The sequence below is a fragment of the Hypanus sabinus genome, chromosome 5 (genome assembly GCF_030144855.1).
Source record: "Hypanus sabinus isolate sHypSab1 chromosome 5, sHypSab1.hap1, whole genome shotgun sequence".
NCBI lineage: Eukaryota > Metazoa > Chordata > Chondrichthyes > Myliobatiformes > Dasyatidae > Hypanus > Hypanus sabinus.
Window position 1 is genome coordinate 163480303 of NC_082710.1, and position 23545 is coordinate 163503847.

At 43.7% G+C, this 23545-nt stretch overlaps 1 protein-coding gene across 2 annotated transcripts in view; it reads right to left on the reverse strand.

Moving 5' to 3' along the window:
- The window catches only part of LOC132394527 (uncharacterized), a 123399-nt gene that overhangs the window by 42479 nt on the left and 57375 nt on the right, over nt 1-23545 (reverse strand). For both annotated transcript variants that reach the window (XM_059970804.1, XM_059970803.1), the window contains exons 3-7: nt 20185-20475; nt 14593-14853; nt 11366-11482; nt 8376-8477; nt 5355-5468 (exon numbers count right to left, since the gene is read on the reverse strand). In XM_059970804.1, the coding sequence (XP_059826787.1) occupies nt 5355-5468; nt 8376-8477; nt 11366-11482; nt 14593-14853; nt 20185-20475 (885 nt within the window). The remainder of the gene's footprint in view (nt 1-5354; nt 5469-8375; nt 8478-11365; nt 11483-14592; nt 14854-20184; nt 20476-23545) is intronic.

Consider the following 23545-nt stretch of genomic DNA (forward strand, 5'->3'; position numbering starts at 1 on the left):
GACTCCCGTACCGTCCGCGCCGGGTTGACGTCGTTGGAGTGGATCCAAGTCACCTCTCAGGCAGGAGCTGATATGTTTGAGAATAAGGGGTAGGTCATTTAGGACAGAGTTAACGAAAAACTCCTTCTCCCAGAGAGTTGTGGGGGTCTGGAATGCACTGCCTTGGAAGGCAGTGGAGGCCAATTCTCTGGATGGTTTCAAGAAGGAGCTAGGTGGTTATCTTATGGATAGGGGAATCAAGGGATATGAGGACAAGGCAGGAACCGGGTATTTATAGTTGAGATCCGGTTGAGATCAGCCATGATCTCAGAATAGCGGTGCAGGCTCGAAGGGCCAAATGGTCTACTTCTGCACCTATTGTCAAATTGGAGTGGATCCAAGTCGCCTCTCAGTCAGGAGTTGATATGTTTCATCACAAACCTGTCAAAACATGTCATCACTGTCGATGTACCTCAGTGTAACTGGGCGATAGTCATTGAAGCAGGTCACCACGCTCTTCCTGAACACCAATATGAATGAAGCCTGCTTAATGCAGGTGGTACCACACTCTGCCGAAGGAAGAGGTTACAGATCTCAGTGAACACACCAGACAGTTGATCAGCATTTTAGTATGTGGCCGGTTACCCAGTCCGGACCAGATGCTTTCCTGGGATTCACCCTCCTGAAGACAACCGACACATTAGATCATCGGGGAATGTGGGAGTTTGCGATGGTTCCTCCATGTTCTGATAGTCAACATGAGCAGAGAAAACATTGAGCTCATCTGGAAGTGAAGCTCTGCTGTCTCCCATGTCACTTGATTTAACTTTGTAAGAGGTGATAGCATTCAAACCCTGTCACAGCTGTCGAGGATCCCATCGTTGATTCAGGTTTGGTTTGAAACTTCACGTCAGTGTCTTCAGATCTTCTAACTCCTCCTTGATCTAAGCAATGAGAAGATGGCATATCCTGGGTGATGGGGGGCCTGACGGGTCAATGCCACCTTCTTGAGGCATCGCCTTTAAAGGCTGTCCTGGATGCTGGGGAGGCTGGTGCCCATGATGGAGCTGACTGTGTTTACAACTTTCTGCAGCTTATTCCGATCCTGTACAGTGACCCTCACACCAGACGGTGATGCAACCAGTTAGAAAGCTCTTCACAGTGCATCGGCAGAAAGTTGTGAGTGTCTGTGGTGACATCCCAGTTGTCCTCAAGTTCCTCAGGAAATATAGCCGCTGTCGTGCCGCTGCCACTGTAATTGTATCAAGATGCTGGGCCAGGATAGATCCTCAGAGATGTTGACACCCAGCAACTTGATACTGCTCCCCCTCAGCAAGCTGTTTACTGTTTACCTGTGCTGCACACTACATGCACTCTGAATTATGTTTTATTAATGTATTTGTGGTGATATTTTGATTTCTGTGCTGTGAGTGATCTGTGTTTTGTGGGTGCACCGTGGTCTGGAGGAATGTTGTTTCATTTGGTTGTATTATGTACAGTCAGATGACAATAAACTTGAACGTGTCCTATTTAACTGAAGATAATTTTAACTCTTGTATAGTCAGTTCACTCTACAATAAATGTGACATTCTGATACCTTCTCTGATTACTTGCTGAAGCTGAAATTGTCCCAGTTGCTAATGATACCCAGTGAACCCAGCTCCCTCTGCATCGGCAGCCTCTCCCCATTTCAATAATACGCTCCTTCATTTTCCCCGACAAAATGAACAATTCCACATTCTGCCACCTTACACTCCATTTGTCAGATGATTTGCCCATTCTCATCACTTTGGACCCTCCATACGTCCTGATCACAATTTACTTTCCTCCTTAAGCTGGTGTCAAATTTAACCACCATATCATTGGTACCTTCATCTCCCACAGCAAAAACATAACAGAAAATTATGAAAATCTCTGTTTCCAGAACCAAACACAGCGGCATCCACTTTTACATCCTGACAACCAGAAAAGACCCATTTATGCCGACTGTCTTCTTCCTGTTTTACATTCTCCACAATAACCTTTGATATGACACCATAGTAAATGTTCACTGGAAATCTACACACAGCAGATCCACCTTTTCCCACAGCACGTTATCACTGTAAAAAGAGACCAATAAATAAATCAAACATGATATCCCTCTCACAAAACCATGTTGATGTTTACTGATTCAGGGATGGTTGTTTTAGGTGTCCTGTTATTATGCCTATTGATTAAAATCTCATTGATACAGTTTAAAGTTGTGCACAGGGCTCATATGTCCATGGATATATTGGCTCGTTTTTATTCCCATATAAATCCTTTATGTGACAGATGTCATTCTGAGATAGCTTCTTTAACTCATATGTTTTGGTCATGTCCATTTTTGAAAAAATATTGGAAAGACATTTTCGATATTATTTCCATGGTATTGAACATTGATTTACAACATCATCCTATTACTGCAATCTTTGGTTTACCAATGATGGAGTCAATTCATTTATCTTCTTCTGCTTGTCCGATGATTGAATTTCTTACAATAACGGCTAGAAGATCTATTGTGTTGAATTGGAAAGGAATTAATCCCGCTACCATATTTCATTGGTTTTCTCAAACCATGTTATGTCTAAATTTGGAAAAAATTAGAAGCGTCGTATATGACACTTCTATTAAATTTGAAAAGATTTGGAGGCCATTTATTCAATATTTTCACATGATGTCATTTGATTCTGTTCCAATCCTATTTGTTTTTCCGGTTTTGATTATATATATATATATGTTGAGAGGATCGGAGTTGGGGACACTGATGATTTTTTATCTTTTTATAGATACTATAAACAGCCCTTTTTTTCTTTATTAGTTAGTGGTTAGTTTGTTAGATTAGTTTTTCTTAGGGTAATAATATTTTTTCTTTTTCTCTTTTCTGCTTTTTTTCAACATGATATACCTAGTTTTTTTTTGTGTTTCATTTATATGATATTTGTATCATTCATGATTTGGGAAGACTTAAATATATTGTACATATTGCTTGTGTATCCTTTTATGTTCATTTCAATTTTGTAAGTTTGTAATCCCAATATCTATGTATTAATCTTATCATGTTGATATTAATAAAAATATTGAAAAAATCTCATCTGTGCTCTCAGAACCTGCTGAATCTGTATACCTCACATTCCCTGACCCAGTTCTACAACAGTTTAGTCCACATGCATTTGAAATTTCTTCACTTCTCTAACTCTCTTCTCCTGTGAACTCCTGATCTTCATCTCTCCACCACTGGTGTGTGTGTTTTGATTTACCACAAAGACCAAACTCTGACTTTCCCTGTCTGAAACTCTGCACTTGTGCTCCTCCTTTCAAACCAAACTCTATGTTCAGTCCAGGGTCACCGGCATCATTATTGTTCCCTGTGACTTGCTGACATATTATTGTGCAATTTGCCTCTGAAGCTTCACAGAACTTTTCATAGAAACATAGAAAACCTACAGCACAATACAGGCCCCTCGGCCCACAAAGTTGTGTCGAACATGTCCCTACCATAGAAATTACTAGGCTTACCTATAGCCCTCTATTTTTCTAAGCTCCATGTAGCTATCCAGAAGTCTCTTGAAAGACGCTATTGTATCCGCCTCCAGCACTGTTGCCGGCAGCCCATTCCACGCACTCACCACTCTCTGCGTAAAAAACGTACCCCTGACATCTCCTCTGTACCTACTCCCCAGAACCTTAAACCTGTGCCCTCTTGTGGCAACCATTTCAGCACTGGGAAAAAGCCTCTGACTATCCACACGATCAATACTTATCATCATCTTATATACCTCTATCAGGTCACTTCTCATCCTCTGTTGCTCCAAGGAGAAAAGGCTGAGTTCAACCAACCTATTCTCACAAGGCATGCTCCTCAATCCAGGCAACATCTTTGTAAATCTCCTCTGCACCCTTTCTATGGCTTCTACATCCTTCCTGTAGTGAGGCGACTAGAACTGAGCACAGTACTTCAAGTGTGGTCTGACCAGGGTCCTATATAGCTACAACATTACTTCTCAGCTCCTAAATTCAATTCTACGATTGATGAAGGCCAATACACCGTATGGCTTCTTAACCACAGAGTCAACCTGCGCAGCTGCTTTGAGCGTCTTATGGACTCGGACCCCAAGATCCCTCTGATCCTCCACACTGCCAAGAGTCTTACCATTAATCCTATATTCTGACATCATATTTGACCTACCAAAAGGAACCACTTCACACTTACCTGGGTTAAACTTCATCTGCCACTTCTCAGCCCAGTTCTGCATTCTATCAATGTCCCGCTGTAACCTCTGACAGCCCTCCACACTATCCACAACACCTCCAACCTTTGTGTCATCAGCAAACTTACTAACCCATCCCTCCACTTCCTCATCCAGGTCATTTATAAAAAATTACAAAGAGTAAGGGTCCCAGAACAGATCCCTGAGGCACTCCACTGGTCACTGGCCTCCATGCAGACTATGACTCATCTACAACCATTCTTTGCCTTCTGTGGTATGGGCAAGCCAGTTCTGGATCCACAAAGCAGTGTCCACTTGGATCCCATGCCTCCTTACGTTCTGAATAAGCCTTGCATGGGGTACCTTATCAAATGCCTTGCTGAAGTCCATATACACTACATCTACTGCTCTTCCTTCATCAATGTGTTTAGTCACATCTTCAAAAAATTCCAATCAGACTCGTAAGGCACAACCTTACGAATTAATACAATTCATTATATTAATGCCAGGAACTGGAGGTTTTGCTACTACTCTTGAACTATAATCTGTGTTGAAAGTTTATTTGTGAAGTGGACTTGGCCAGGAAGTTCCTGAATGAGGACTTGAGGAAGGAATAACAATATTTTGAACTTTGATGTTTTATAAGCTGGAAAGGAACTTGGGGGTAAAAGCCACAGAGCTGAAAGCTGCTGTTGAATGAAAATGTTGTTGTAAGTATCCAAGAGAGACACAAGGGAGACAGTCCTACTCCTTCCCAACTTTGCCACTGTCAGGATCATGGGGGGATCCTTTTCCTTGATCCTCAGCTCCAAACTGATTTTGTGTTACATTGAAGTTCAACATAATGTGAAACACAAATGAATTGAGTCAGCCCCTCTCAGGGCCCCTTCTGTTAAAGGCCCCTCCGGAGTCAGTTCAGAGACAATTCCCAAATATTTCCAGGCATTCTCTGTCCCTGCAAAACATCAGCTCATAACTGGAATGAACAGGACAACTTCACCCAACTGTAGAGGACTGGAAGAATTGGGATAAGGTGTTGTTAATTCAGACAAGATTTAATTTGATATCCTTTTCTTTTTGAAGATATGTCACATTTTACTTGCTTGCAAATTTATATCCAAGTGTGTATTAAACAATGACAGATACCTTCCAGTAATTCCCAGATCTCGGTCACATACTGAAGTTCATTGATATAAAATGAGGAAAGCTGCAATCCTACGATCAACACACAAATCACAACAAAGTCCAACGGTGAAAGGCCTGCAATTAAAAATAAATCAAATAAGCAAACATGTAACAAAGCTCCAGAGAAATGTCAATGAAAACTTCCAGTGGTTGCAACAACTAAACTCTTACACTGATGTCCCAGTGAAGGGAAGATGCCAATTCCCATCCAGAGTGCCAACCTGTGACCCAGACCTGCACCAGCAGACCCTGTATAGATTAACAAGACACTGAACTGCAGTGTCAGGCAAGAATGAATAATTCACGGTGCCCATTCTATTTTCCACGTGGGTCTCCAGACCAGTCTTTACATGCCACCTGCTGCCAATTTCTGCGCTGGCTGCTCCTTCTGGTTCCAATGGCCAGACCTTAAGGAGCTCATTAAGGTCAATAGTTTCTTTCTCCCAACATCCACAACAACTGATTATGGAGAAAACATAAATTTCACAGAAAGTTGCTGAAATTTCCATTCTAATTCTGACCAGTTTCCACAGTGTCTGCTATTCATAACTGGAGCTTGATGCCAGTTCTTCACTGGTGGAAATTCCTCACTGGCTGCATTCAGTGTGATTGCAACCTAATTTCCCTCATTTCATGATGTGGTAACAGTCCATCGGAGAAGAGAAAGCTGTACACGGCATTCATCGATCACTCAGACATGTCAGTCACTGTCACCAGCTCCGTCACTCCAGATGTTTGTGTTGGAATGTCAGATGGTGAACAGAGGAAGGAAACAGGAGTGTTTCTGACAGCTGCTTTGACTCTGCGTATCTATTCACTGATGTACATAGATTGAAAAATTCAGACAAATTCTGTGAATGGGAGCCACAGTGAAAATCTACTTTAACTCTGCCCACCATCTTGGTGAATCTTTTCTGCACTCTTTCTATTCTAATCACATTCTGACAGGCTGCCTCACTGTCTGGTGTGGGGGGTGGGGGTCGGATACTGCACAGGACCGAAAGAAACCTCAGAGGGTTGTAAGTTTAGTCGGCTCCATCCTGGGTACTAGCCTACAAAGTACCAAGGAAATCTTTAAGAAGCAGTGTCTCAGAAAGGCAGCGTCCATTATTAAGGAACCCCAGCACCCAGGCCATGTCCTTTTCTCACCGTTACAATCAGATAGGAAGTACAGAAGCCTGAATGCACACACTCAGCGATTCAGGAAAAGCTTCTTCCTCTCTGCCACCTGATTCCTAAATGGACATTGAGCCCTTGAACACAACCTCACTGTCATATTTTTTTACATAATATTTAATCTATTCAATATACATATGCTGTAATTGATTTACTTAATTATTTACTAGTATTATTTTCTTCTATATTATCTATTGCATTGAACTACCACTGCGAAGTTAACAAATTTCACGACACACGCTGGTGCAAATAAACCTAATTCTAATTATATAATATTCATTTATGATTACATTTATGTACTATTTATCTATGTCTGCAAGATTGAAAAAGTATGCTCCAGGTGTGGCCTGACTAAAGATAGTACAGTTGTAACGTGACGTCCCAACCTTGTACTCGATGCCCTACCGATGAAGGCAAGCACACCACGCACCTTCTTTACAATCCTGTCTGTCTGTGTCACCACTTCCAGGGAACTATGTACTTGTCCTAAGTTAATTACCATCTCCATTCCTATGCCCACTGACACAGATGATCTTGGTCTTGTTGTACACTGAGACAACTTTCTTCACTGTCTACTATCACACCAATTTTGCCGTTGTCCATGGATTTACTGATCATGTCACCTACATTTTTGTCCAAATCGTTAACGTCGCATTAGGGGACAACAGGGGACCGAGCACCAATCACTGCAGTACACTATTTGTCATCCATTGCCACCTCTGCCTCTGACAACCAAGCTAAATCTGCTTTAGTGATGCTGGTTGGGAGAATTATTTTCTTGGATACTGGTGAGAACTTTGGTTCTCTTTAGGAAATAGCACCAGGTGATCCGTTACATTCTCCCAGGGAACATAAATGGTTACTTGGTTTCATGTCTCATCCGAAGGCAGAGGTGTACTGGAGTGTTAAATTATCAGAGATTACACAGACCAGGACTGCATTCCCTGCAGTTTACTCAGGTGTAATTGGAGTTTTCAAGATATTAATGGTAGATGGAAGCTATTTCCACACGTTGGGACTGTGAAATGTTACCACAGAAATTCCCTTACAAAGCACCGTTTTGATTCAGTGTTTTACAGTTGGGATTTACTTTTTCCAGAGTGGAAATGCCCTCCACAGAAATTCAATAGTGTGCTGTGTACAGTGGTCATCCTCACACCCTAATGGGGTTTCCACATCCGGAACACTGGTGATGTCATTTCCTGTGCAACATCCTCCTGTCGGGAAACTGCAGTGTCATTAGACTGGAACTTGGAGATGCTCCCGACTACCTGCCATGGTCTCCTCTCAGTGAGTAAATGTAGCCTCAGTAACACCGTCTGAAGTCCCCGTCACTTGTTTAAATGGCCAAGACCAGACTTCTGAAAATGCAACACTTCCCTCGCACTGGTTTGGGGGATGTGGGTCCTGTAGTTACTCCCCTCAGCTTGTCCTGAGAGGCTGATATTGAGCATCCCACTGGAATCTCTCATGATGGGAACTGGGTAGAGACTCCAGGAAACTAACCCAGAGACAATAAACTACTGGTCTCTGTGTGCTGACACTGTGATATCATTGTATGAACACAATTAAACCTCAATCAAATCTGGTACATCAGCAGCCCCTCAGGATTAGGGTTGATCTGTTTCCACCTCAGTACCATGGGTTCTGAAGTGAATATTATTATTATTATTTAAATATTATGATTTAGCTGCATCATTCCAGAATAATAATTATTTTGCTCTCCTTAACATTTGTGTACAAGGAAACAACATTAAAAAATTCTGAATTAAACAATAGTGAATGAGAAGAGTATTGGTCACGTACCTCCAACCACAGACCAATACACGAACACAATGTACATGGCGATAAGTGACAAAGTATTACAGATCCACAGGCTTAGAAAATAAAATCGGTATCCCAGACATCCTGTGGAGAAATAAAAAAAGCATGTGAAAGCCGTTAACAATCTATGCAGACTGATTATGACACTGGAGGCCATTCTGGACATCAATCAATGCTAGCTCCCCAGGAAGCAATCAAAATCCCACCATTGACCCCACTTTAACTGTTACTCTCTCACCCTAGTTGTTACCAATGGCAAACCCTCCATCTCATCTGCCCCAAATGTAAAAGACATAACAGTAAATGTCCTTGGTGAGAACTGTTTTAAACCATCAGATCCAGCTGCACCTGATTCAGCATCATCGGTCTTCCTCCCTATCACTAAATTATTTGTTCAAAGATTAACCTGAAGTGCAAGAATAATCCCTGATTAGCTCTTGTCTCTGTAATTTTGCTCCAACAACATGTTAGATGCCCATCGAGGGGTGTGACTGAGACTGTCCACCTGTCTCTGTGGTTCCCTCCCATCCCTTTGCCCCCTGGATCAATGTTCCCAAATGTTCCTGTTGCCCTGGTTTTGAAATTGCATCTCTCTCTCACTGGATTCTATCCCATCTCAGTTCTAATTTCAGTTTATCTACAAAGCCACCGTGTGTCTGTGTCAGGCTTCGTGTCTGTGGACTCACTTTCATCAACTTCAGTTCTGAATGTTATCTGTTTAATTTTATTGTTTGTATTTTTTTCTACACATCGGGTGTTTGATGATCTTCTTTTTAATGGGTTCTATTGTGTTTCTTTGTTTTGTGGCTACCTGTAAGGAGACGGATCTCAACGTTGTATATCGTACATATACTTTGATAATAAATGTACTTTGAACTTTGATGTACCATCCCCGTTCTAATCCTGCCCCTTCTTGTTCAATTGATCCTCTTCACTGCCAACTTCTCTCCCAGGGCAAATGTTAACTGACATTGTTAATGGTTCCTTCTCTTCAGATATTGGTCCTCCTACTTTGAAATCTCCCATCGTCACTTCTTTGCATTTAAATAAAAGCAAAATCCTGCAGCTCAGCCATGGCAACATCACTGTCTGGTCATTGAAATCCATCCAGTTGTCTGGTGACTGGAACTGAACACAATGTGTCCAAAACAATACAGTGACTGGAAAACCCCACGTGTTGAGAATCTGAAATACACTCAGTGGCCACTTTATTAGGTACACCTGTACACCTGCTCGTTAATGTGAATATCCAATCAGCCAATCATGTGGCAGCAACTCAATGCCTCATAGCATTCAAACATTGTCATGAGGTTCAATTGTTGTTCAGATCAAACACTAGAATGGGGCAGAAATGTGATCTCAGTGACTTCGACTGTGGAATGATTGTTGGTGCCAGATGTGGTGGTTTGAGGATCTCAGAAACTGCTGATCTACTGAGATTGTCATGAACAACAGTCTCTAGAGTTCACAGAGAATGGTCCAAAAAGCAAAATAAAACATCCAGTGAGTGACAGTTCTGTGGCTGAAAATGTTTTGTCAAGCTGACAGGAAGGTGACAGTAATTCAAATAACCACGTGTTACAACAGTGGTGTGCAGCAGAACATCTTTGACAGACAACATGTCGAACCTTGAAGTGGATGGGCTACAGCAGCAGAAGACCATGAACACGCACTCAGTGGCCACTTTATTAGGTACAGGCGGGAGCTGATAAAGTGGTCACTGAGTGTATCAGAGAAAATGCTGGAGGGACACTGCAGTAGAAGCAGCATTTGTGCAGAGACTTGATGTTTCTAGTCACAGAGAAGAGTGAGAGAAATCCTGAGAAATACAAGAGAAAGAAAAACAATGGTGTACAATACACTGCAGTTGCTGGAAATTTGGAATAAAAAAGAATTCCGGATTTCCATTTCTGCATCTGTGGAGAGTGAAAACAGAGTTTTGGTCACACACTCTGATCTTGTATCAGAAGTGGTCAGTTCTAACATAAACTGTAATGGCTGGTTATCTGAAATTGATGAATTCATTATTGCAGCTCTTGGGACTCAATGTGGAATAAGGGATGCTGCTCCTCAATGGGCTTTGCTGGAACTGGGGAAGAGGTTAAAGATGGGAAATCAGAGAGAAAACTAAAGTGATGGGCAACTGGAAGCTCACTGTTACCCTCGGTGTTCTGCAAAGTGGTCACACAACCTGTAATGGCTTCTTCAATGTGCAGGAAACTGCTGTGAGGACACAGAATTGGAAGTACAAGTCACTCACTGCTTTACCCGGAGGGGTTATATGTGTGCCAGGAATGGGGAAAGGGAAGAGGTAATAAAGCAGGTGTTGCATCTTCTTTGGTTCTGGGAGACAGAGGTGTCCCATGTGGAAAACTGCATTGGAAAGAGAGGTTCTTTCAAAACAAACTTTTGCAAACACCCAAGAGAAATTGCCACCAAGTCTGAAAGAAAGAGCCACATGTACTGTACGCTCACCAGCAGGTCTGAGAGACAACTGCTCAAACCTCCTGACACTAGATGGGGAGTAGAACTCCCTTCACAACTCTGCCCTCTGTGTGAATGAGGCCCCTGTTTCCAAAGGCACGGCCACCATCAGGATGAAAGGGCATCTTTCCCTCAGTCCCACCTCTAAACAGACTTGGTGACACAGTGAGACGAGACAACACAACGCAGCAAACACGAGTGAATGAAGACGGCTCCTCTCATGGCCACTTCTCCCAAATATCTTCTGCAGTTTGGTCAGAGGTGACTCCAGGACTGTTTCAGGTATTCCGTGTCACTGCAAAGCACCTCAAAACTGGGAAAAAATGGGCAATTGTATCCCACAGGTCACAGGTCAGAGGGGAAGTGGAGGAGGGGTCAAAGGTGTAATTGACTACCCACATTTTCCCTTGTTTTTGTTAAAGTTCATTCAGGTTTACTGGGTGGTGTCTGAAAGTTCATGCAGAAGCAAATTAATCAATGACAGATACCTCCGAGGGTTTTCCACCTCCACTGGTCCGGTAACACGGCTGAATGAAGAGATTGTCCTGTAATCGCCTGTCCTGCAGTCAATACAGCAATCAGTATAACATCCTTGAGGGAAAGCCCTGAAAATAAAATTAAATTCAAATCATTAAACATCTCACGGGCAGTGGATGACAAATGATGCAACAACCATAATGTTCCGTAATTTCCTGCCGAGAAGGGAATGTTCCAACCCCGGTCTAATCTCACCGATCTGTGACCCAGGCCGACACCAACGGACTCTACTCTGAGAATCATTAATCACAATGCATCGTTATACCCGTCAAGAATGGATTATTCAGATTCATTTATTTATCAGATGTACATCACAACATACAATGAAATGTAAAGGCAACACGAGTGAATCTGCGGATGCTGGAAATACATTTAAAAAACACGAAATGCTGGCAGAACTCAGCAGGCCAGACAGCATCTATGGGAGGAGGTAATAATGACGTTTCCGGCCGAAACCCTTCATCAGGAGTGAAGTAACATGGGATGGTCAAGGGGGGATAAGAAGTGGGGGGAGGGATAAAGTAGAGAGCTGGGAAGTGATAGGCTGGAGGGAAATGGGCTAGGGGGAAGGTGGCGAATTATGGGAAATAAAAAAGAAAGAAAGGTAGGGCTGGGGGGAGATAATAGTGATGGGCGGGGGGAAGAGAGAGAAAGAGAACCAGACTAAAATAATAGATAAGGATGGGGGTAAGGGTGGGGGACAGGAGTATCAACGGAGGTCAGTGAGTTGGATGTTCATGCCGGCAGGAAGGAGGCTACCTAGGCGGGAGATAAGGTATTGCTCCATCAACCTGCGTGTGGCCTCATCTTTACGGTAGAGGAGGCCATGGACAGACATGTCGGAGTGGGAGTGGTCTGTGGAATTGAAGTGTGTGGCCACAGGGAGATCCTGCCACTGCTGGAGGACTGAGCGCCGGTGTTCGGCGAAACGGTCTCCCAGTCTGCGGCGTGTCTCCCCAATGTATAAATGGCCACATTGGGAGCACCGGATACAGTATATCATCCCAGTTGACTCGCAGGTGAAGTGGTGCCTAAAAGGACTGTCTGGGGCCTGGGATGGTGGTGAGGGAAGAAGTGTGGGGGCAGGTGTAGCACTTCTTCCGTTTGCAGGGATGAGTGCCCGGAGGGAGGTCCGTGGGGAGGGATGGGGGGGATGAATGGACAAGGGAGTCACGTAGGGAGCGAACCCTGCAGAAAGCCGAGAGTGGGGGGGGGTGGGGAGGAGAAGATGTGTCTGGTGGTGGGATCACGTAGGAGGTGGCGGAAGTCACGGAGGATTATATGTTGGATCTGTAGGCTGGTAGGGTGATAGATGCGGACCAGGGGGACTCTATCCCTGGTGGGCTGGTGGGGGATGGGTGAGGGCAGAGGTTCGTGAAATACGGAAGACACGATGGAGAGCAGAGTTGATAATGGATGAAGGGAAGCCCCTTTCTTTAAAAAAGGAAGACATCTCCTTTGTCCTAGAATGAAAGGCCTCATCCTGAGAGCAGATGCGGCGGAGGCTGAGGAATTGAGAGAAAGGGATAGCATTTTTGCAGGAGACAGGGTGGGAGGAGGAATAATCTAGGATCGCTCCCTACTCGACTCCCTTGTCCATTCATCCCCCCCCATCCCTCCCCACGGACCTCCCTCCGGGCACTCATCCCTGCAACCGGAAGAAGTGCTACACCTGCCCCCACACTTCTTCCCTCACCACCATCCCAGGCCCCCGACAGTCCTTTCAGGTGAGGCACCACTTCACCTGCGAGTCAACTGGGGTGATATACTGTATCCGGTGCTCCCGATGTGGCCATTTATACATTGGGGAGACCCGCCGCAGACTGGGAGACCATTTCGCCGAACACTGGCGCTCAGTCCTCCAGCAGTAGCGGGATCTCCCTGTGGCCACACACTTCAATTCCACAGACCACTCCCACTCCGACATGTCTGTCCATGGCCTCCTCTACCGTCAAGATGAGGCCACACGCAGGTCGATGGAGCAATACCTTATCTCCCGCCTAGGTAGCCTCCTTCCTGCTGGCATGAACATCCAACTCACTGACCTCCGTTGATATCCCTGCCCCCCACCCTTACCCCCATCCTTATCTATTATTTTAGTCTGGTTCTCTTTCTCTCTCTTTCCCCCCCCCCCTCACTATAATCTCTCCCCCCAGCCCTACCTTTCTTTCTCTTTTATTTCCCATAACTCTCCACCTTCCCCCCAGCCCATTTCCCTCCAGCCTATCACTTCCCAGCTCTCTACTTTATCCCTCCCCCCACTTCTTATCCCCCCTCGACCATCCCATGTTACTTCACTCCTGATGAAGGGTTTCGGCCCGAAATGTCGTTATTACTTCCTCCCATAGATGCTGTCTGGCCTGCTGAGTTCTGCCAGCATTTCGTATTTTTTTTTTATACAATGAAATATATTGTTTGCATTAACAACCAACACAACCTGAGGATGTGCTGAGGGCAGGGCAGCCTGCAAGTGTCACCACACACTCTGGAGCTACTTTCCACCTGATGTCAGGGGCTGCTACACAAATGCACATGTGGGCAGTTTGTTCTCATTGATCGGTGAAGTGCATTATCTGCCGATTGATCCATCCCAAGAGTAGGAAGAATGAGAAGAGCAGACAAACTCAAGGAGCCAATTCTAAAAGGGTTACACCAACAAGAGATTTGTTGAAAGGGTTAAGAAAGTAGCTTAACAAAGTTAGGATCTTTGCCTTCATGAATAGAGGCATATAGTGGAAGAAGATCATAGTGAAACTTTCTAAAACCAGTCGTGAGTGGGAATGAAGGTGATTGGGAGAAGAACAGAAAATATCTTGGGGATTCTCGTTATGCACTGTAGTGGACAGGGTCTAGGATTTATCATCAGGAATAGTGAAGGGATATTCAACTGTAATTTCATATGAGGGCTGGATAATTATCTGAAAGAAAGAAATTACAGAGCTGTGGGGAGAGGACAGAACAATAGGATTCAGTTGTTTGCTCAGTGATAGAACCAATCTATTCTTAAAGGGCTGAATGGTTTCCTTCTCTGTGATAACTGTTCTGGGATTCTGTGAACCCAATTAATTCAGTTTTTGCCTCTCTCTGCTGCAGCACTGATTTGCATCGACTGCATTCAATAGCCCACCAATATGGTCTAAACGTTAACTGCAAAATGTCATTCATAAATGAAGCTCACCTTGCAACATTAAGGTGTAGTTTGTCTGGATGGAGCTGACAGGATTGGTTGTGATGCAGGTGTACACTCCACAGTCTTCAGATGAAGCGCTTGGGATAACAAGTGTTCTGTTTTCATCTGTTAGTTGGTGATGCTGGGAGATTTCCCCTCCATTCTTTTGCCACTGATACACATTCGGATCTCCAGAGACATCACAGGTGAGCTCAACCGTGAAACCCAGTGATTCGATGTTGGTAAATATGGAAGCTTCTGACAGCTCATCTAAAGGAGAGAATATGAAACCATGATATTCCTATCCTGATGTAGAATGTAATCTTACCATGTGGCATTGCACCAGATATGTACAAAGGAACGAAAGCACAGTCGGTTCTACACACTAAATATATACACAACAATGGAAATAAAAGCCATTTCACCCCGCAACACTGCTCTGTCATTGCACAAGATCACAGCTAACCTGATGGTAGATATTCCCATCTCCCACGATAACAGTTCACCTCTCTGCTTATCCAGGATCTATCTACCTCTGCCTCAAAAATATTCAGATTCCAAACTATCTTCTTCAGAGCTGTGGAAGCAAAAACTCAAAACTGTTTCATCTCTGTTTTAGATGTTCATTTGCAAGTTCATGGAAGTGCCAGTCAGAGCAGGAATAGCATGATGGTACAGATGAATGAGTGGCTCAGGAAGTGATGTTTGAACCTTTTCCTCGTTCAGATAATAGTCCGCACTATTGTTCCTTTTACCAAAATGCATTATCATACATTTCACAACACTGTATTCCATCTGCCACTTTTTTGCCCACCCTTCCAATTTGTCAAAGTCCTGCTGCAATCACATTGCTTCTTCAGCACTACCTACCCCTTCAACTAACTTCATATCAATTGCAGACTTTGTCACAAAGCCATCAATTCCATTATCTAAATCACTGACAAACAATATGAAAAGTAGCAGTCCCAATACCAACCTCCCCCCCCCCAGGAACACCACTCACCACCGGCAGCCAACCAGAAAAGGCCCCATTTTCCCCACTCACTGCCTCCTGCCTGCCGGCCGTTCTGCTATCCATTGCTGAATCTTTCCTGTAGCACCATAGGATTTTATTGTGTTAAACAGCCTCATTTCTGGTATCTTATCAAATACCTTCTGAGAATCCAAGCAAATGACATCCACTGCCTCTCATTTGCCCACGTTGCTTGTTACTTCCTTGAAGAAGTCTAACAAAATTGTCAGGGAAAATTTCCCTTCACAGAAACCATGCTGACTTTGACTTATTTTACTATTAGTCTCCAAATACCTTGAAACCTCATCCTTAATAATCGACTCCAACACGGCCCCAACCACTGGGGTTAGGCAAACTGGACTACAATATCCTTTCTTTTGCCTTCTTCCTCCCTTCTTAGGGGGAACTGGCCAAATTTGACTGGAAAGGGACACCAGCACGAAGGACAGCAGAGCAGCAATGGCTGGAGTTTGTGTGAAAAATGAGGGAAGTTCAAGGCAGAGACATTCCAAATCAGAATGGATGACAAGAATCCACTGGAGGCACATGACAAGATGGGCAAAAGCCAGCATGGTTTTCTGAAAGGAAAATCCTGTCTGACAAACCTACTTCAATTTTTTGAGGAAATTACAAGCAGGGTAGACAAAGCAGATGAAGTGGACATGGTGTACTTGCATTTTCGGAAAGCCTTTGACAAGGTGCTGCACAAAAGGCTGCTTAGCAAGATAAGAGCCCATGGAATTACTGGGAAGTTACTAGCATGGGTGGAGCATTGGCTATCAGCAGAAAACAGAGAGTGGGAATAAAGGGATCCTATTCTGATTGGCTGCCAGTTACCAGTGGAGTTCCACAGGGGTCGGTGTTGGGACCGCTGATTTTTACGATGGATTTGTGGTTAAATTTGCCGATGATACAAAGTTATGTGGAGGAGCGGGTAGTGTTGAGGAAACAGAGAGCCTGCAGAGAAACTTAGATAGATTAGGGGAATGGGCAAATGAAATACAATGTTGGAAAGTGTATGATCATCAATTTTGGTGGAAGAAATAAACGGGCAGACTATTATTTAGATGGGGAGAGAACTCAAAATGCAGAGATACAAAGAGACTTGGGAGTTCTTGTGCAGGATACCCTAAAGGTTAACCTCCAGGTTGAGTCGGTGGTGAAGAAAACAATTGCAATATTGGCATTGATTTCTGGAGGTAGAGAATATTACAGCAGGGATTTGATGTTGAGGCTCTATAAGGCATTCAGGATTTGACACTTGGGAGTATCCAGTGCAGTTTTGGGCTCCTTATTTTAGAAAGGATATACTGACATTGGAGAAGGTTCAGAGAAGATTCACGCGAATGATTCCAGGAATGAAAGGTTTACCATATGAGAAACGTCTGGCAGCTCTTGAGCTGTATTCCCTGGAGTTCAGGAGAATGAAGGGGGATCTCATAGAAACATTCCAAACGTTAAAAGGCCTGAACAGATTAGATATGGCATAGTTATTTCCCATGGTAGGGGAGTCTAGGACGAAGGGCAGGAATTCAGATTTGAAGGACGTCCATTTATAAGAGAGATGTGGAGAAATTACTTGAGTCAGAGGGTGGTAAATCTATGGAATTTTGTGCCAAGAGCAACTGTGGAGGCCAAGTCACTGGGTGTATTTAAGGCAGAGATAGATAGGTTCTTTATTAGTCAGGGCATCAAAGGGATGGGGAGAAGATGGGGAATGGGGATGACTGGACAAATTGTATCAGCACATAATTGAATGTTAGAGCAGACTCAAGGGGCCAAATGGCTTCTGCTCCTATATCTTATGGTCTTAGAGAGTGGAGTGACATTTGAAATCTTCTAGGCCTCCAGGACCATGCCAGAATCAAGTGATTCTTGAACGATCATGACCAAAGCATCCGTTATCTCTTCAGCAACCTCTCTCAGGGCGCTGGGATGTAGTCCATCTGTTCCAGGTGACTTATCCACCTTAAGACCTTTCACATTGCTGCGCACTTTTTCCTTTGTAATAGCAGTGACACTCACAGACCTCTGGCACACTGCTAGTGTCTTTCACACTGAAAACAGATGCAAAGTACCGATTAAGTTTATCTGCCATTTCTTTGTCTCAAATGACTACTTCATCGGCATCACTTTCCAGTGGACCAATATCAACTCTCACCTCCCTCTTACTCCTTATATAACAGAAAAAACTTTTGGTATCCTGCTTTATATTATTGGCCAGTCTGTGCTCATATTTTATCTTTTCCCTTCATATAGCTTTTCAGTTGCCTTTTGCTGGATTTTAAAAGCTTCCCAATCATCCATCTTCCCACTCACTCTGCTTTGATTCAAGTGTCTGATGGTTGAGGGTCAAAACTTGTTTCTGAATGAGTGGTGGGGTCCCTGATGATGGAGGCTGCTTTCCTGCAACAACTCTCCATGTAGATGTGCTCAATGGTGGGGAGGGCTTTACCCGTGATGGACTGGGCCGTATCCACTACTCCTTGTAGGATTTTCTGTTGAAGGGCATTGGTGGTTCCAATGATGCAGCCAGTCAATATACTCTCCACCACACATCTACAGAAGTCTGTCAGATTTTCAGGTGTCACGCCGAATCTCCGCAAATTTCTAAGGGAGTAGAGGCACTGCTGCACCTTCTTCATTTTGTTCTTAACTGCTGACTCAGCATAAGTCCTCTGTAATGATAACACCAAGGAATTTAAAGTTGCCGACCCTCTCCGACTCTGATCCTCTGGTGGGAATGGCTCATGGACCTCTGGTTTCCTCCTGAACTCAGTAATCAGGTCCTTGGTCTTGCTGACATTGAGGAAGAGGTTATTGCTGTGGCACCACTCAGACAGATATTCAGTCCCCCTCCTGCATGTTGATTCATCACCACCTTTCATCAAAGAATTACCACCAGCTCCAAGAACTCTTGCTGTTTTCTCAGTGGGACAGAGCAGCCTCACACATGGAAATGCTTTCCTGACTTTTGTCATGAGGAACAGACATTGAAATCAATGAAACGGGCACTGCTGTGGAAACCATCAGACACGGCACCTCAGGAGGAAGGGGAAGGTGTACATTAAATAGGCTGTGGAATTACCCCTCCCTCACACTCCATTACTGCATTTTAACCCATCTGCACAGGGAACATCGATACCCTGACACCTCAGCATTTTCAATAAGATTCTGGTCTTGTTATTTCAGAGAACATCCTCAGGTTTGTTGTCTTTTTGTCAGTCAGGCTCGAAATATTTCTCATTGATCACCTGAATGTTTATGTCAGAAGCAGGGGTTAAACAACAAGATTAATCTCATCATTGTGAGCATTGTATGGATTTCAAAAACATAAACAGAGACACCAATCTTAATTCATTTTATATCCTCCATCTTCCTTCCTGGTCAGTTTCCCAAAATTGTAGTCCTTATCTCAGTACCTGGAATTACCAAACAGAATCAAAAAGTTTATTGCAATACATTGCTTACTTCACAGTGCAGAGAATGGCTTTATAAATACTCCAATAAAAATTTGGTGGGATGAAATCTGGCAGCTCTAGGAGCTTTCTGTATCTTTTAAAATTAATATTAAACTTGACTTCCCTGTTTTTAAAACTCTTAATGGTTTGTGACCAGAGTACATCACAGAATCACTTTCCTTTCATAATCCTGCTCAGGCTCTCAGGTTTTCTGCCACCGGTCTCTTAAATTAAAAAAAAATCTCCCTCAGAGAAAATAGGCAGGTCAGCTTTTCTGAACTGCGCTCCTCAATTGTTGAATTCAATACTAAAACCATAGGGGATGCAGACTCAGTTAACACCTTTAAACGAGAGCTTAAAATCTATTTATTTAATCTTGCTTTTTAATGAGCATCGTTTTGTCTTTTATTTACATTTATTTTTATTTTATTTTATTTTTCATATTTGTACTTTTATCCCATTGCAAACAACTTTGAACTATATCATCTGTTTGAAAAGTGCTCGATAAATAAATCTCATCTTTTATTTATGATCATTGTTATTGATGTTTCTTTCACCATCATGTCACACCCCTTTCCCCATTTCCCACACTAATCTAATGCATTTTGTACCTCCCTCCCCTCCCATCCCTTCTCTTGCTACTTTTTCCATTTGTCCACCTTTTCCATCCATCCACAATTTCACTTCACAACCATTTCCTTCAGTTCTCTCCAACAAAAAACCCAAGCCTCAGGTTTGACAAACAGTTCTTCTTCTCTCATCCCACCAGTGCAGCAATGAGTGTTGGATCAAATCCCGAACGGGCTCCTCCTTGGGATGGCAGGTACATCACAGAGATGGGGGTTGACTGACGGCTGCATTCAATATCTGACACCTCAGTGTTTATTCTATCAGGTGAGTCACCCAAATTAGCCTTGACTGGAAAATACAACCACAAAAACTATGGCGAGTTCTGTACCCAATCACATCCTGTATAAACACAGGGATGAAAGAAAAATTGTTGTCTATGAGGGAAGGAAGGATTAGATTTATCTTGGAATAGGTTAAAAAGTCAGCATAACATTGTGGGCCAAATGGCCTGAACTATGTTGTACTGTTCTATGTTCTATGAAAAATAAAGCTACTTACCAACAAGGCGTAGTTGTATTATTCTCAGCTCTTGTCCATCCACAATGAAGGTGTAATCTCCTTGGTCGCCATGTTCTGCTTCATTCACAGTCAGAGCACCATTAGAAATATCAAAGCGCAGGCGAAACTTGAACTGGTCACTCTGTTCCACTAAGCTGTGACCTGGGACATGATGCAAAATGCTCCTGCCGATGAAGGTCCAAACTATTTCACTCTTGCTGGGATCAACTTTGAGTTCAGGATCCAGTAAAACTGATGAGCCAAGGACAGCAACCTCTTCTTTATCTTTATCTGTAAATAAAAATATTTGTACTCATTTAAAATGTGATGGCTGTGAAACACTTAAACAGAGAACTTTGTGAAACTACAGCAAATGAGAACATACTACTGAATAGATATTGTGCCACTCTTTACTGGGGTTACAGGAACTTGTCTTTCAGACAAGAATGTTGTGGAAATTCTTTCTGGCCCAGCCTCCCACCCCGAGCCCCTCATCAACTTTGGCTGATCTGACACTCTCACACTATACCTGTTCAAGCCAGTCCCCAGTGCTTCTGATCTACACTGGCTCCAAAACTGACAATTCACTGGCTTCAGATTTCTCTATTCTCCATCTCTCAGAAAGTTGAATTGCCTCACCTTCAGATTTCTCTGGGGTTCATTCATCCCCTTTTCAGGAACATCCCTCAGTTTCAACACCTTGGCAACACAGGGGACAGGCAGAACCTCAGCACATGGTGGTACCTGGTGCCCATGTATTTAGGTTCCACACACAGCCTGATGCAGACACACATGAAGTTGGTCATCAGGGTGAGGGACACATTGGGTAAATTGTTGTGCCCGTTATACAGGGATTTGTCCGTTGTGATCTGAGCGTCACTCACTCCATCTCAGACCCCCAGGTGAACCTGAAAACAGCTCGGGTGATTCTCAAGCTGGAGGAGCGGGGCATGGGCAACACTTGCACCAAGTACAGCAGCCTGAGAGAACCTCACACTTGTTGACCAGGTTCTTCCCAGATATCGATAGGGAGCGCCCTCCCCACAGTCCCAATTTCAGTTTTATCCTCTCAGTCCAGTCCAGGCAATTATTCAAAGTTCAAAATACAAAGTAAATTTATTATCGAAGTACATATATGTAACCATATACAATAAGATTTATTCTCTTGCGGGCATTCACAGTAACTACAAGAAACACAAATGACCCACCCCATCCAATGTGCAAAAGACAACAAACTATGCAAATACAAATAATAGTAATAATAAATGAACAACAAATATCAAGAACATGAGATGAACAGTCTTTGAAAGCAAGTCCACTGGTTGTGGGAACATTTCAGTGATGGGGCAAGTGAAGTTGAGTGAAGTTATCCCCTTTGGTTCCAGAGCTTGACGATGGTGGAGGGGTTATAACTGTTCCTGAACCTGCTGGTGTGAGCTCTGAGGCTCCTGTAATTCTTCCTGATGGCAGCAGTGCGAAGAGGGCACAACCTGGGTGGTGGGAGTCCCTGATGATGAATGCTACTTTGCTGCTCCATTACTCTGTGTAGATGTGCTCAGTGGTTGGGAGGGCTTTCCTCGATGATGGACTGGACCATATCCGATACTTTTTGGAGGATTTACCATTCAAAGGCATTGGTGTTTCCAGACCAGACTGTGACACAACCAGTCAATGCACCCTCCACCACACATCTGTAGAGGTTTGTCAGAGTTTTAGATGCCGTGCTGAATCTTTGCAAACTACACACTTCCAGTCCCACGTAGCCGAGTACAACTCAGTCAGTGACCCATCACCATCCTTCTGAAGGGGAGCTGAAGACATTGTGCAGCTTGTCTGTTTTAACTGTTTCCATCAGGAATCTGGAGGTGCTGTCCAGCCTGTTGGCGGCACTACCGGCTGCATCGATGATGTCACCAACCAGAATGACCAGCTGTGACGTCACCGGCAGTGGTGGGAGCGGCTCGAGGATGGCCAGCCGCTCGCTCCGCACGGGTGAGGTGTACGTGTTCATTAACCAGAGCAGAGTGTTTCAGTACATTATGTATGCCACAGGGAGCCACCCCCCAACCACCTCTCTGACTTGGGTGATTGAGAAGTTGCCACCCTGTAACAGAATTCCCAGGCCAGAAGGATGACAATCGTTGCCCCCAACCACACAGACAGACCATGGGGCCACCATCACAACCAACTCTGGTAGTTGCAGAGTGTGTTTGATCACACTCCTGTAAAAAACTCACATCAGCCTCGACCTTGGCCAGTTATTGTAAGGTGTTGACACATCACACCGTTCTCTTTACACTGATCACATTCAAAGATGCCAATTTTGCATCTATGATTAGTTCCTGTGTTACATTTCTTGTCCAGGTCACTCAGCCTCAGCCAACATGGACATTCCTCTCTTTTGAGGCTGTGCCCTCTGGTCCTCGATTCGCCCACGAAAGCAAACATCCTCATCACATCCACTCCATCTTGGCCTTTCAACTTCCAAAAGGTTTCAATGAGATCACCCTCATTCTTCTAAATTCCTCTGAGTTCAGGCCCAGAAACTTCAATCACTACTCATATGATAACTCTTTCATTCCAGCAATCATCCCTGTGAACCTCCTCTGAACCCTCTCCAATGTCAGCACATCCTTTCTTAAATAAGGGGCCCAAAACTAATCGCAATACTCCGAGTGAGGCCTCACCAGTAATTTATACAGCATCAGCATTACATCCTTGTGTTTATGTTCCAGTCCCCTTGAAATGAATGTGAACATCTCATTCACTTTCCTCACCACCAATTCAACCTACAAATTAACCTTTCAGGAATCCTCGAGGACTCCCAAGTCCCTCTGAACTTCAGATTTTTGATTTTTTCCCCCATTTAGAACATAGTCTATGTTTTTAATCCTTCTACCAAAGTGCATGGCCATACAATTCCTGACACTGTATTCCATCAGACACCTCTCCAAATCTGTCAAAGTCCTTCCGCAGCCTCTCTGCCTCCTCAACACGATCGGCCCCTCCACCTTCAACTGACAGTTTAAGGCGACTGAAACTAATCATTGAATCAGAATCAGAATCAGGTTTAATATCACCGACATAGGTCATGAAATTTGTTCTTTTACAGCAGCAGTACATTGTAACACATAATAATAAAAAGCAATAAATTACAATAAGTGTATATTAAAAATAAATGAAATAAATAATGCAATAAGAGAGGGGAAAAAAAGTGAGGTAGTGTTGATGGGTTTATTGTCCATTGAGGAATGTAATGGCAGATGGGAAGAAACAGTTCCTGAAACACTGAGTGTGTGTCTTCAGCCTCCTGCACCTCCTCCTTGATGGTAACATTGAGAAGAGGGCACATCCTAGATGA